The sequence below is a fragment of the Salvelinus alpinus genome, chromosome 3, assembly GCF_045679555.1.
Source record: "Salvelinus alpinus chromosome 3, SLU_Salpinus.1, whole genome shotgun sequence".
NCBI classification, from domain to species: Eukaryota; Metazoa; Chordata; class Actinopteri; order Salmoniformes; family Salmonidae; genus Salvelinus; species Salvelinus alpinus.
Genome location: NC_092088.1, coordinates 79809922 through 79824793, shown reverse-complemented (window position 1 = coordinate 79824793; position 14872 = coordinate 79809922). Strand labels below are relative to the sequence as shown.

The 14872-nt window shown below is 43.0% G+C and overlaps 2 protein-coding genes across 2 annotated transcripts in view; one reads left to right on the top strand and one right to left on the bottom strand.

The window, feature by feature from the left end:
• Positions 1-8828, top strand: part of LOC139571423 (piggyBac transposable element-derived protein 5-like) — a 41476-nt gene extending 32648 nt beyond the window's left edge. The window contains exons 6-7 of the mRNA XM_071394274.1: positions 38-143; positions 1188-8828. Coding sequence (XP_071250375.1) covers positions 38-143; positions 1188-1383 — 302 coding nt within the window. The 3' untranslated portion in view covers positions 1384-8828. The remainder of the gene's footprint in view (positions 1-37; positions 144-1187) is intronic.
• Positions 8829-11247: 2419 nt separating this feature from the next.
• LOC139571421 (polypeptide N-acetylgalactosaminyltransferase 2-like) overlaps positions 11248-14872 on the bottom strand; it is a 132948-nt gene continuing 129323 nt past the window's right edge. The window contains exon 16 of the mRNA XM_071394272.1: positions 11248-14629. Coding sequence (XP_071250373.1) covers positions 14474-14629 — 156 coding nt within the window. The 3' untranslated portion in view covers positions 11248-14473. The remainder of the gene's footprint in view (positions 14630-14872) is intronic.

The following is a 14872-nucleotide window of genomic DNA, read 5'->3' as shown; positions in this document are numbered from 1 at the left end:
CCCATTAGCCTTCTCTGAGTCATGTGTTGGGTTCCAGGGGTGATCATCAAGAGGAAAAGTGGTGAGATTCCCTGTCCGCTGGCTGTGGAGGCCTTCGCTGCACACCTCAGCTACATCTGCAAGTATGACGACAAGTACAGCAAGTGAGTCACTAATTAGCCCACTAGTTGACATACTGGATCTATTGTAGTAATTTGTACTAATTTGTCACCATGGGAGAAAGGTGTTTGCCTATATGAATGTTCATCATCATAGCACAGGGCTGGCCAACCCGTGCTGCTTTACAGAGAGCCAGCCTGACTCCCCCCGTGCTGCTAGACAGAGAGCCAGCCTGACTCCCCCCGTGCTGCTAGACAGAGAGCCAGCCTGACTCCCCCCGTGCTGCTAGACAGAGAGCCAGCCTGACTCCCCCCGTGCTGCTAGACAGAGAGCCAGCCTGACTCCCCCCGTGCTGCTAGACAGAGAGCCAGCCTGACTCCCCCCGTGCTGCTAGACAGAGAGCCAGCCTGACTCCCCCCGTGCTGCTAGACAGAGAGTCAGCCTGACTCCCCCTGTGCTCCAGATTCGATCGTCCAACACCTGGAGAAAGAAAAGTTTCAGGAATCGCATTAATGATATAGCAATCTTCTGATATGCACAGCATGGTGCATTTCTATGTCCCAAATGGAGAACAGGTCAAAGACGGAAGCCTTCAATTAAGGGGACAAGAGGAGTGATAGATGGCATATTGCTCCACACACACACACACACACACACACACACACACACACACACACACACACACACACACACACACACACACACAGCAGGGAGAATGTCACTTTACTTCTCTCCCTCTCTAACCTCTCTCTGCCTCCAATTAGTTTGGAGATTGGACAGTAATTAGATGTTGTTCTGTACCTCAGAGGACAACACATGTGAGCGTGCAGAACTGCAGATTACGTCTGGAGAGTCAGAAACCAGAACTTTAGCTGAATATCGCTCCTCCTCACCACTAACCAATGCCTCTCACCTAGTCATGGAGGCAAGATATCCTCCCAGCTGTCTGTCTATGTGCCCTTCCGTCCGTCGTAACTCTGTCTAATTTCAGATTATCAACTGGATGTGATGGACATCTGACACATATTAAAAAAGGACCAATTTGTCAAGATCCCAGTTAGCCACTCAGGGTTGGTCTTTTCTTTCAGGTATTTCATCTTCCACAAGCCCAACAAGACGTGGCAGCAGGTGTTCTGGCTGACCATCAGCATCGCCATAAACAACGCCTATATCCTGTACAAGATGTCTGATGCCTACCACGTCAAGCGCTATAGCCGAGCGCAGTTTGGAGAGAGACTGGTGAGGGAGCTGCTGGACTTAGATGACTGCTCCCCCACCCAGTGAGGAGACCACGTAATCTTTATAATATACACCCACCCAGTGAGGAGACCACGTAATCTTTATAATATACACCCACATACACACTGTCACGTCTCACACGTACACACACACTGTCACGTCTCACACGTACCCACACACACTGTCACGTCTCACACGTACCCACACACACTGTCACGTCTCACACGTACCCACACACACTGTCACGTCTCACACGTACCCACACACACTGTTACGTCTCACACGTACCCACACACACTGTCACGTCTCACACGTACCCACACACACCGTCACGTCTCACACGTACCCACACACACTGTCACGTCTCACACGTACCCACACACACTGTCACGTCTCACACGTACCCACACACACTGTCACGTCTCACACGTACCCACACACACACTGTCACGTCTCACACGTACCCACACACACACTGTCACGTCTCACACGTACCCACACACACACTGTCACGTCTCACACGTACCCACACACACACTGTCACGTCTCACACGTACCCACACACACACTGTCACGTCTCACACGTACCCACACACACTGTCACGTCTCACACGTACCCACACACACACTGTCACGTCTCACACGTACCCACACACACACTGTCACGTCTCACACGTACCCACACACACACTGTCACGTCTCACACGTACCCACACACACACTGTCACGTCTCACACGTACCCACACACACACTGTCACGTCTCACACGTACCCACACACACACTGTCACGTCTCACACGTACACACACACACACACACACACACACACACACACACACACACGTCTCACATGTACACACACACACACACGCTGTCACACACAGTCACACGCTGTTACGTCTCACACACACACACTGTCATGTCTCACATGTACCCAAACACGTGTGTACACACACACACACTGTCACGTCTCACACGTACCACACACACTGTTCATCACACGCAAAGCACTAACGCACACTAACCACACCCACTAAACATATTTTCTTTACAATTGTAGACACGTAATTCCTTAAATGAAACCATATTTTAATAGTGTCTGTGTTAAATGGGTTTGGGGACAGAACCTCTAGGTGTGGAGAGCAGGTCACTATATCTGAATCAGAACTCAAGAGAAATGTCTATAGAGGAATGTTTCTTTACTGAGGCACAAAGCAAAGCCATTGTACTATCCACATGCCTCATAATGTTCGTGTCACAGGCTGCATGACAAAAAAGTGTTTGTATAATTTTTTTCTGACCGGGTTAAACGTTGTTTCCATGTAGTGCAAAGTCACTCTGTAATGTCAATCTATGATTCTATTGGACCACCTACCGAGCAACATCTGGGATTTTCTCTCCAAGATAGACCTGAACCACTAAGCAGATATACTTTATATATACATAATGCAGTTTATGTAAGCCCAGGATCCATTATGTTTAAATGAAATATGGAGAAGTAGATCTACGTTACTATTCCCTTCCAGAGCTCTTCCTGCTGATGGTTCATACCTGGAATGGGAAATCTCCTACTTATCAGGGTAGTGCTTACTGTACTGTACTCAACTCCATATCTCAGTCAATAGGAACCTTTCAACTGGTCATCAGATTATATGACTGGCAGTCCTTATATTTGCAACATCATTGGAAATACTGGATGGTGTGACTTGTGGTCAGGTTATCAGACGGCAAAGGGAAGGTTGGATGATACAATACCAGTTCTTGCCACATGAACGTTGGTTTGGATGAGGCGTACTGTTAATGTACAGCATGAACACAGTCTCCATGTGGCATAGTCTTGGATCATCAAGAGCTGCAGGGGTCAGTTCAGTTCAACTCTAGATATACACGCTGAACCATCCACAGCTAAATCTGATATGTCCACAGCCAAACTCACTCACTGACAGACCACACAGACATGGACTGTTCCCAGTTCAGGTCTACTGAAAAGGGCGGGGTCTCTGGCTCGGCTGGTCACGCCCACAGCTCATTCCCTGGAAGCAAGCCTGACATTGATCTATGAAGTATGTGATTTGGGTTTGAGTTAAACATTTCATACCATCAGCCAATGACTCTCAGTCCAATGATGTCACTAAAAGATGGAGAGAAGACAACACCAGACCCACAGAAGTTTGTCAACGTTATTCCTTCCAAATGTGCTTTGGAGAATGGATTCTCCTGTTCCGTAATGACTTTGAGAGGATGCTGTCTTGCATCTTGTGTGGAGACAGAATAGTACCCCAATGTGTTGTATGTGGAGCTGTTTAAGTCAGTGAAGTGAATGTCACTGTGGATTAATAATGTCTTCTTGGCCAATAGAGACTTATGTCAGTGTAAAAGTGTGCAATTCCAAAGTCCACACACAAAGGCCTATTTTATCCCTTGGCCGATGACATACATTCGTGCTTGTCCACTCCTTGCCACTGTGACTGTGTTATTGATGTGTGAAGTGTTTGTGAGATTTGTATTACTGAGGCAGAGTTGTCCTAGCTAGGGCACTACTCATGCACTTTCGATCGTCTTGCACTTTAAAGTGATTCAATAAAGGTCTATTGATGTTTACTAAATATCCCTAGCTTTGATGAATCCCTTTAATTAATGGTTGTACTAAATGCTTCCTCAGAAAATAGGAGTTAAATGATGCACATTAATACTCCATAACTATTGTGTAAATCTATGCTCTGTCACAGAATACTGAAGATTTAATGCTGTTTAACTGGTATCGCCTAAGTTTCCTCCCTAATTGAGTGCTCGACCATTCTTTGAAGAAGCAGGAAATCAAAGTTTACTAGAAAGGGAAATGAGTGTCTATTGAGTGCTGACTTATGCAACCTAGTGCTACAATATTTATGTAGGAATGATTTAAAGGGGATATTGCTGATCAACTAAAGTACACTTGATGATGAACACTAAAAACCAATGAAATTGAAAACGTTATGAATATTTACCTTAATGTGTTTTTGTGTGCAGATAAGGTATGTATACTGAACAAAAATATAAACGCAACATGCAACCATTTGAAAGATTTTACTGAGTTAAAGTTCATATAAAAAAATCAGTCAATTTTAAATAAATTCATTAGTACCTAATCTATGGATTTCACATGACTGGTAATACATATGTGTCTGTTGGTCACAGATAACTATAAAAGTTAGGAGTGTGGATCAGAAAACCAGTCCGTATCTGGTGTGACCACCATTTGCCTCATGCAGCGCGACATCTCCTTCACATAGAGTTGATCAGGCTGTTGATTGTGTCCCACTCATCTTCAATGGCTGTGCAAAGTTGATGGATATTGGCGGGAACTGGAACACACTGTCGTACACGTCGATCCAGAGCATCCCAAACATGCTCAACAGGTGACATGTCTGGTGAGTATGCAGGCCATGGAAGAACTGGGACATTTTCAGCTTCCAGGAATTGTGTACAGATCCTTGGGGCAGTGCATTATCATGCTGAAACATGAGGTGATGGGGCTGAAGAATGGCACGACAATGGGCCTCAGGATCTCAAGGTATCTCTGTGCATTCAAATTACCATCGATAAAATAAACTGTGTTCGTTGTCCATAGCTTATGCCTGCCCATACCATACAGTAAACCCACCTCCACCATTTGGGCACTCTGCCAACAACGTTTACATCAGCGAACCGCTCGCCCACACAACGCCATATATGTGGTCTGCGGTTGTGAGGCTGGTTGGACGTACTGCCAAATTCTATAAAACGACGTTTATGGTAGAGAAATGAACATTAAATTCTCTGGCAACAACTCTGTTGGACATTCCTGCAGTCAGAATTCTAATTGTACGCTCCCTCATCTTGAGACATCTGTGGCATTGTGTTGTGTGGCAAAACTGCACATTTTTGTGGCCTTTTGTCCCCAGCACAATGTGCACCTATGTAATGATCATGCTGTGTAATTAGCTTCTTGATATGCCACACCTGTCATGTGGATGGATAATCTTGGAGAAATGCTCACTAACAGGGATGTAAAGAAATGTGTGCACAAAATTTGAGCGAAGTAAGCTTTTTGTGCATATGGAAAATTTCTGGCATCTTTTATTTCAGCTCATAAAACATGGGACCAACGCTTTACATGTTGCGATTATATTTTTTTCAGTGTATGATTACAGTTCTATTAGTCTTCACTTATAGGTAAGACAAATGATTGTCATTTTTCACATTTTCTTTCCCCCTAAAAACATTGTCGTTCTTGTATGTTTGTGTGAGCCACTAGTTCTGTGCACTGATCACTGTCTGAAAGAAGCTCTGACATGCCATACATCGGTTGATAATGTTCATAACAATGCTCTTTTGTTCTGAATTGTTATATTGATAGACACCAGGAAGTATGCATGATACAGTCAACAACTGTTCAAAGTAAACACTTCTACTCAGCCATGTATTAGATATTTTCTCAGTGCCTTTTAACATATAACATATTTTGTTCTTCTGGTATGTTAAATTATTTGAGGATTTATTTATTTATAAAGGAGAGAGCAATATGGACAAAACCACAAAGGCATTTGATGCCAGTATCATTTGGTGATTTCAGATGTCTTCTGCAGAGAAAAATATAATTTATTCAAGATAGATTAACAAATTACAGTTTGTCACGTCAATCTGTATAATGCATTTGTGTTCATGAATTTCATTATATTCTCACTCCATGATTCTACTATTAGGTTTTTTGTTCAACCCTTACAACACAGGTAGCCAAGTCATATTAAGTACCTGAGGCCACATCCTATCATTCTTTTTTAGCATCCTTGGCCATTTCTCATTGCCTGAAATGTCTTTGTGTCAGTCTGATATCACTGTAATTCCCTATAGCATCTGAGAGGCAATTTTAATTTACCATTCCTCTGTCAAATTCATGAGGTCAGTTGATTGACAGGCCTCTCAATCTATCGTCATCGTTCTTTCCTTCTGGTATTTAGCTACTGCTGTTCTCTGACCCATAAAGTATCTGTCTGACAGTGAGTGCAGCTCCAAGACCATCAAATTTTATTTGCCACATGCGCCGAATACAACAAGTGTAGACTTTACCGTGAAATGCTTACTTACAAGCCCTTAACCAACAGTGGGGGGGGTCTCTGACAATTTTATGGCCTTTCCTCTGACACCGTCTAGCTTCTTGGATGGCAGGAAGCTTGGCCCCAGTGATGTACTGGGCCGTTCACACTACCCTCTGTAGTGCCTTACGGTCAGATGCCGAGCAGTTGCCATACCAGGCGGTGATGTAACCAGTCAGGATGCTCTCGATGGTACAGCTGTAGAACCTTTTGAGGATCTGGGGGCCCATGCCAAATCTTTTCAGTCTCCTGAGGGGGAAAAGGTTTTGTCGTGCCCTTTTCACGACTGTCTTGGTATGTTTGGACCATGATGGTTCGTTGATGTGGACACCAAGGAACTTGAAACTCTCGACCCGCTCCACTACAGCCCCGTCGATGTTAATGGGGGCCTGTTTGGCCTGCCTTTTCCCGTAGTCCACGATCAGCTCCTTTGTCTTGCTCACATTGAGGGAGAGGTTGTTGTCCTGGCACAACACTGCCAGTTCTCTGACCTCCTCCCTATAAGCCGTCTCATCGTTGTCGGTGATCAGGCCTACGATTGTTGTGTCATCAGCAAACTTGGGTGAACAGGGAATACAGGAGGGGACTAAGTACACACCCCTGAGGGGCCCCAGTGTTAAGGATCAGCGTGACAGATGTGTTGTTGCCTACCCTTACCATCTGGGGGCGGCCCGTCAGGAAGTCCAGGATTCAGTTGCAGAGGGAGGTGTTTAGTCCCAGAGTCCTTAGCTTAGTGATGAGCTTCGTGGGCACTATGGTGTTGAACGCTGAGCTGTAGTCGATGAACAGCATTCTCACATAGGTGTTCCTTTTGTCCAGGTGAGAAAGGGTAGTGTGGAGTGTGATTGAGATTGCGTCATCTGTGGATCTGAAGGGGCGGTATGCGAATTGGAGTGGGTCTAGGGTGTCCGGGAGGATGCTGTTGATGTGAGCCATGACCAGCCTTTCAAAGCACTTTATGGCTACGGACGTGAGTGCCACGGGGTGGTACCACTCCAGTACACTCACCTCTAAACTAAGCTCTTAATGGACAATCCGAGACTGCATGCAAATAAGGATATTACCATACACTGCATCTCTCTGGCTAGTCAGGCAGCCCATGCCCATTGTTCTTAAATCGTTAGTTTTTTTACTAACTATTTTGTGAATGTTTTTCATTCAATTTAGTCTTCACTCTGCATTAGTGATCAAGACTGATAATACTGTAAATACATTTTATTATTACAGTATAATAGCCTACATGGAATCTATATTTTTGAGAGACTGAAGTTTAATGGAAGTAGCTCAGTGAACTGTGACGTTTAATGGAAGTAGCTCAGTGAACTATGACGTTTAATGGAAGTAGCTCAGTGAACTATGACGTTTAATGGAAGTAGCTCAGTGAACTTTAATGGAAGTAGCTCAGTGAACTATGACGTTTAATGGAAGTAGCTCAGAGAACTGTGCTCATGTCGTGTGATGAGTAACCTTGCCTCTGGCTTCTTTGCATATTCAAGCCTATAGGCAATCTCAAAATAGTGCTGCCACATCTGAAGGAACAATGAGACCTCATTGTTATGTCTTTCTGTAGGCCTATAGTGCAATGTGGTAATTGAAAGTCTAAAGTTGGGACATAAAGATGTATGGTGGAGACACTCATTTCAAGGAAAGGAAATTAACTTTGCTGACCTCAGGGCATCATTATTTGATATTCAAAGGTTAATAATAAATACAATAACCTGATAACATAAGGTGCTATCAAAATACTGTAAAGAATTCTAGTAGATAATATTGAAATATTTATCATAATGTTCTCAATCATTGGTCAGTAGTAAATTTGTCAAGAATAATAAGGGATGTTGATGAAATGAAATCTAGTTTCAGCATGGTGTATTTCACATTGTACTAATGTGTAAATAGCTCATGTAAACTGGACCAAACATCCTAACGTATCAGATTCATTCTATAAGAATGTCAAACTATGTACAAAACAAACTGCAATGTCTGATTGCTCTGGGAATGTTGTTGTAGAAACTGCTTCTCGTCCTGTGTGTCTTTCATCGGTGGAGGAAAAGTGATAGCTGTGTCATGTTTGTACGCTCCTCATTGTGTATTCCCTCTGTAATCTCCATGTTAACTGTGCACCACCCTGGGCCCAGTTTTTCAAAAGTTTATCTGGATTTCTCCTATCAGATAGCATTAAATGCATAGAAATAGAATGAATAGAACGCGTTCCCATTTTCTGTTCTGTTCTTTCTATGTCTATGCATTTAATCCTATCTGATAGAAATCCATCTTTTGAAAAACTGGGCCATGACCGACTTTGTGAATCGTATGTTGATGAGCATTTACACCATGTTGCACACATTTAATAAATGTTCATGATTTTATACACCACCAGTGTCGTGTTTATGTAGGCCTTGTAAAGGGTTTACGAAGGCTTCGTTAACCTTATACGCTTTATAAAATGATACTTTATCTAAAGTGTGACGAATATGGGCATATCACGCTTGCTCACCCTGTGGGCTTGGAGTATGGTACACGCCTAGGATAGCGCCCCCTGTGGGCTAGGAGTATGGTGCATGTCAGACTAGCACCCCCTGTGGGCTAGGAGTATGGTGCATGTCAGACTAGCGCCCCGTGGGCTAGGAGTATGGTGCATGTCAGGCTAGTGCCGCCTGTGGGCTAGGAGTATGGTGCATGTCAGGCTAGCGCCCCCTGTGGGCTAGGAGTATGGTGCATGTCTAGTCTTCAGATGTTTTATTGTGCTGTTGGTAGTAGTAGTGGGCGACAGCGGGTCTGTTTAGTAGAGCTGCTGATCTTTGGTGACTCTGCATCTTTAAAAAAAGGTCCAATGCAGACAGTTTTGTATCAATATCAAAACATTTCTGGGTAACAATTAAGTACCATACTGTAATAGATTTCCAAAAAAAAAATGTTTTTAGCAAAAACATTCTCATGCAAGAATTTTGATAGGACTGTCTGGATCTCTTTTTATTGGTCTAACTAATTTACCGCATGGTGATGTCATCATGGAAAGCCAAAACTCCCACCCATGCAAACCTGCTGATTAGAAGGTCCTGTGTATACTGTATTTTCAACCAGCAACTATCAGGAAATAACACTGATCAAATGTTTCATCAGCTGTTGTACAATATGATACAAAACACAGGAAAAAAAACATACTTTTGACTGCACTGGGCTTCTAATGTCTGTTACATTACCCTGGGATGTGATGGAGCGTTACACATATGTACAAACCCTTTAGTTTCCTTTGACTGTGGGATTGTACATTGTAACGGTGTTGACTTGAGGTTATTTATAGGGGTGCCAGGTAGGTTGTGCCTACCAGAGAAAGCATGGGTTTCTCCTTTTAGTTTGGGAGGGAATGAGTCCCATCTGGTCCGTCGAGTCACACCACTACAAAGGACTTATGTAAAAGTCAAGATGGAAATATACTTTTCATAAACCCCTTAAAACATTGGAAAGAACTTCAAACAAGTGTATTCTTTTGCGTGGTTGTATTAACAACATAAATGATCACACACACCCACACACAACAATATAACAAATCAATGCACTTATGTTCATTTAGAAATGTCCTGTACCTCGGGCATAAAAAGAGTCCAGCCCGGTAAATAAGTTCAGTGACTCAAGTGACCTTAGTCACGCAACGTTTGTCCGTAGCATAAACCCAGTATATTCATACACTCAAAATAACACTTATTTTGCAACACAACTAGAAAGCGTATCAAAGACTAATCAAAGAATAATACGTCTTAACTAGATAAATCACAGTATACATCACCCCAAACAAATGAAATACCGTGTACAAAAAGTTGTAGTCAGTCGGTCAGTCAGACAATCCGCCAACAGATCTCCAGCGGAGAAAAGGCCACGAAAACCAACGGAGAGTTGTAGTCCACAGACGCACAGAGTGGATCCAATCCTGGGTAAACTCGTTTTAAGGCTACAAAACACACTGCAAGGCAACAAACAAACGTAATAGCGAAGTTTCATGAACTGAAGGTAGTACACATCCTCATTCATGTCTCGATCACACCATCACCTTTGCGCAGCTGATGCTGGCTATTTAATTGGGAATTAAAGGGGAAGCGCCCTATTAGAAGGAGAAGCACTGAGACGGTTCAGAAATATTCAGGGCCGTCACAACATGCAGGAGGTATTAGAGCTGGACCTTTATGCTTACTAAAACACAACCCTCATTTTGCACCTGCATCTAAACCAGTGTTTCCCAATCCTGAAAAAATACTGCTTTAACACTCACACAATTGATTCAACTAATTAAAGGCTTGATGATGAGTTGATTCGAATCAAGCGTGGGTGTACTAAGGCTGAAACAAATGTCTACCTGAGGTCCCCAGGGCTAGGATTGGTTCTTAAAACCTCTCCTCGGGGACCCCCAGACATTTCCCAGTTGTGTTGAAGCCCTGAACTAATTCTCCCAGACAAGGGCTTGAGAATTAGTTGACTGGTGTGCTAGCTCTGATATGGAACAGATGGGGGTCCCCGAGGAGAGGTTTGAGAACCCCTAATATGAGAGAGCAAATTGTGGACATCTGAGTGGAAATTGGAGACACTGGAGAACAGCCAGGGCTGGATCTTTGTTAGAGGCTGTTTCCATGACAATACTGTCCTGTTTTCCCACTAGGAGGACTCTGCATAGCAATGAGAGCAAGCAGGCCAGGAAAACTGACAATGATTTAGTTACAGCCATCAACAAAACTCTGGCTTCCAAACCTTATTTCTCATTGCTAATTACCTAAGTCTTCAAGGAATGTAAAGAAAGGCCACATCTCTTATAAATGCATTTATTTAAGTACATTTTTCCTCATTTAAAGTAAAAGTTTTGCCATAACTATAAAACATGAACAATTCCAAGCGTTGTAGAGTAGATCCACTCACTGGTGTTGCTTGTTCATACTGTACAGTAGATCAACGTAGTGTATATACAAACATACACTTTTACATTGGTTACCCCCATGCTGCCTCCCCTGTGATTTGAATCGTAATCTACACAATCCTATAGCAAACTGTTTTATCAAAGGAACAAATCATATTTGATGTCCCAAATTACTATTTTCTTGATTTGGTTTATTATCCGTCAAATGGCACGTCCTTCACCTTGTATTGACAATGTAAATCAAATAAGTAAATTACTTTGGTACATTGTGCTATGTAAACATTTCATCCAATTTAAATGTGGCTGTAATGCTAGGATTCTTTTTTTTCTTCCTAAAGTGAACAGCAAACTTGTCATTTTCACACAAATCTTACAAAAAAGGCTTAATTCAATACTTGAACAACCTTTGCCACCATGTAGACAATGTTCACCCGAGCAATCCCTTTTAGTACTGTAGGCCATCTGAATTTCACATTAGAATTAGCAGACAAAGCTCTTACCATGTGAAACTTGTCAACTCATCTCACACGGGAGGTTACAACCCCCAACATCATGATTTCATAGTCCTGCTCTCACACGGATCTCACATTCTGAACTGCAGATAAAATATTATGGTCTGTTTCCTCTCTTACTGTGGGACACCTCCTATCTTACTGTGGGACACCTCCTCTCTTACTGTGGGCCTCCTCTCTTACTGTGGGACACCTTCTCTCTTACTGTGGGACACCTTCTCTCTTACTGTGGGACACCTTCTCTCTTACTGTGGGACACCTTCTCTCTTACTGTGGGACACCTTCTCTCTTACTGTGGGACACCTTCTCTCTTACTGTGGGACACCTTCTCTCTTACTGTGGGACACCTTCTCTCTTACTGTGGGACACCTTCTCTCTTACTGTGGGACACCTTCTCTTACTGTGGGACACCTTCTCTCTTACTGTGGGACACCTTCTCTCTTACTGTGGGACACCTTCTCTCTTACTGTGGGACACCTTCTCTCTTATTGTGGGACACCTCTCTTTGGCATTTTTTAAATGCAATACCTTTTACACAAGCGTCAGATAGGGACTGCTGCATATGCTGTGATGCTCATTTCTGTACTGATGGTTGGAGATTCCTTTTGTATCAGGAAGTTTGACCAGAATGGTGTAGAACACACAGGGATTGATGTGTAGGACTTACACAGATTGCTTATGGTAAATATGTGCATATATAATGAGGGCTTACAAAATACAGAAAGCAAATATTACTAAATAATAAGTAATTTGCTATTCTAGAATAAATGAATCTCCATTGATATCGGGGGAACCCCCACGAGACAAAAACAATGTCACGTCAATGGATTAATTGTTGCTTTCATAAGTCGTTATAGGCTCCTTTGGCCATCACATTAAAGGTGGGTTCTGCTGCCCCTCAGAAACAAACAGTAACGTTTAAAGTACCACATATCACAAGCTACATGTAGAAACCCAATCAGAATGGTCCCGGAGCAGATGCTAAATGCACAACAATTACACTGAAATAGGAACATCTTATTGCTTTTCTCCCTGGTGAGTGCAGTTAACTATTGCCGAATGACCTGCCCTCCTTCAAGAAACCTGTTGAAAGCTGTTCACTAGCACACAGACACATTCTCTTTTAAATGGGATGGATATGAAAAAAGGCAAAGACATCATTCACAAAGCATGCGAGTAATGTCGAGAAACAAATGGAGAGAAAAAGAAACTGTAGGAGAAAAGACGTAGAAGTATAACATGCAGCAAGGCCTCGCCGTGTACATGCTGTCTGTCACTTAGCGCTGAACAAGTGGCATTTTATAAAATCACAAATACATACACTGTGTGTGACAACACTTGTAGACTTCTGAGAATGGAAATGATGGTTCCAACATTACCCTGTAATACACTCTTCACCAATACTGATTTGGATGAGGTTATGACAGGGTAGTTACAACGGTAACACCGACACTGAAAAGGAGAACATTTTTGTTTTTTTAGAAAGTAAGTAGATATGTTTTACTCACAAGAGAAGTCAGAACGCAACAATAGTACAAAGAAATATCTGTCCAATTTACTGTGTTACTCAGTTGATTATTCTACAGTATAATTGAACACAAAACACATTTTTCAATGTCTGCTAGAAATAAAATAAAACTACAATAAACTTGGACACTACTGCTTTTGCAAAGAAAAACATAATGAATATATATATAACTTTTTTTTGGGGGGGGGGGTTCCATTCAATTGTGATGTACAAAGGGGACAAACACTGAGGAGCCGTAGCAGCCAGTGATACAATCTGTGACGATTCAGCAGCGATACATCCACACCCTGGACAACTCCTGGTCCCACCAGTATCCATGAGAGGCCTGCGAAGAGAACCCTTCTGATCGGACGACGTACCTTCTTACAACACGCGTGACAGGAGCAGAATGAAAACTCTGTCAATTGTTAATTTTCTTAATCTCTTTTCAACTCTGGCAGAGCAGTCCACCAATCAGGAGAGAGGCGTTTGAGTGAACGAGAGGAACAGTGCATAGAGTCATTTCCCTTCTACCAGCAGGACTTTAAGGGGCCAAAACCAGCTGAGACCATCCACTTTCTTCCTGGCCAGTCTGTCTAGTCAGGGAACCTCTGTAGAATATGTCTTTTACATTCAACAAAGACAGATTACTTGAGAGAGAAAAACTACTAATTAATAGTCTTATCCATTTCAGAACTTCAGTGGAAAGAGAGAACAAAGGACACGCACAAAATAAAAAAACATCCAGAAAGTTCCTTTCACCTGTAATAAGAAAAATTACTTTGTCACATTCCAAAGAGCGGGACTAAAGATGAAACGCTGAGGTATATAGTTGGAGGGAAAGCATTATCATCATCATCACCACCACCAACATTAAAATCATCATCAACATTAAAATCATCATCATCCCACTTGGTAGTCTGTAGTTTCAATATCCTGCTTCCCTCTGTGTGTTGTGGCCCCTCCGGGGAACTCAGTCTGTCCGTCCGTCTGTGTGTGTTGGTAATGGGTGGCTCTAGTCTGTTTGGCTCCGGGGAGGAGAGGATGTGGTGCTGGTGGGGGATACACTCTCTGTGTTTGTCTGTCCATCTCGCTCTCTCTAGGGCTGGAGGTTGAGGGTGAACTTCCACTGCTGGTTGAGGTTGGGGCTGCACACCTCCACTGTCAGCCCCCCATTACGTGCGCTGCGGCTGTCCAGGCACAGGTTGCTGCCCACGTGCCGCAGCTTGGAGTTGCTCTCAATTTGCTCCCATTTCTGGAGACACACGAGGTGGGGTCAGGGAGGGGTTGGGAGAGGGAGGAAACAAGGGTCCACAAATCAGTCACAGGTTTTTATGTCATGTGAGGTTCATTAACCAAAAACCCAATAAACCTATGATCACCATTAATGGTTTCTATTGATAGTGAGTTTATGGTGCAAATCCAAAGGGATCATCCCAATCCAGAAAAGCATCATAATCCACTAAATGAATGTTCCTAATTCCATTCTAACAGCCGG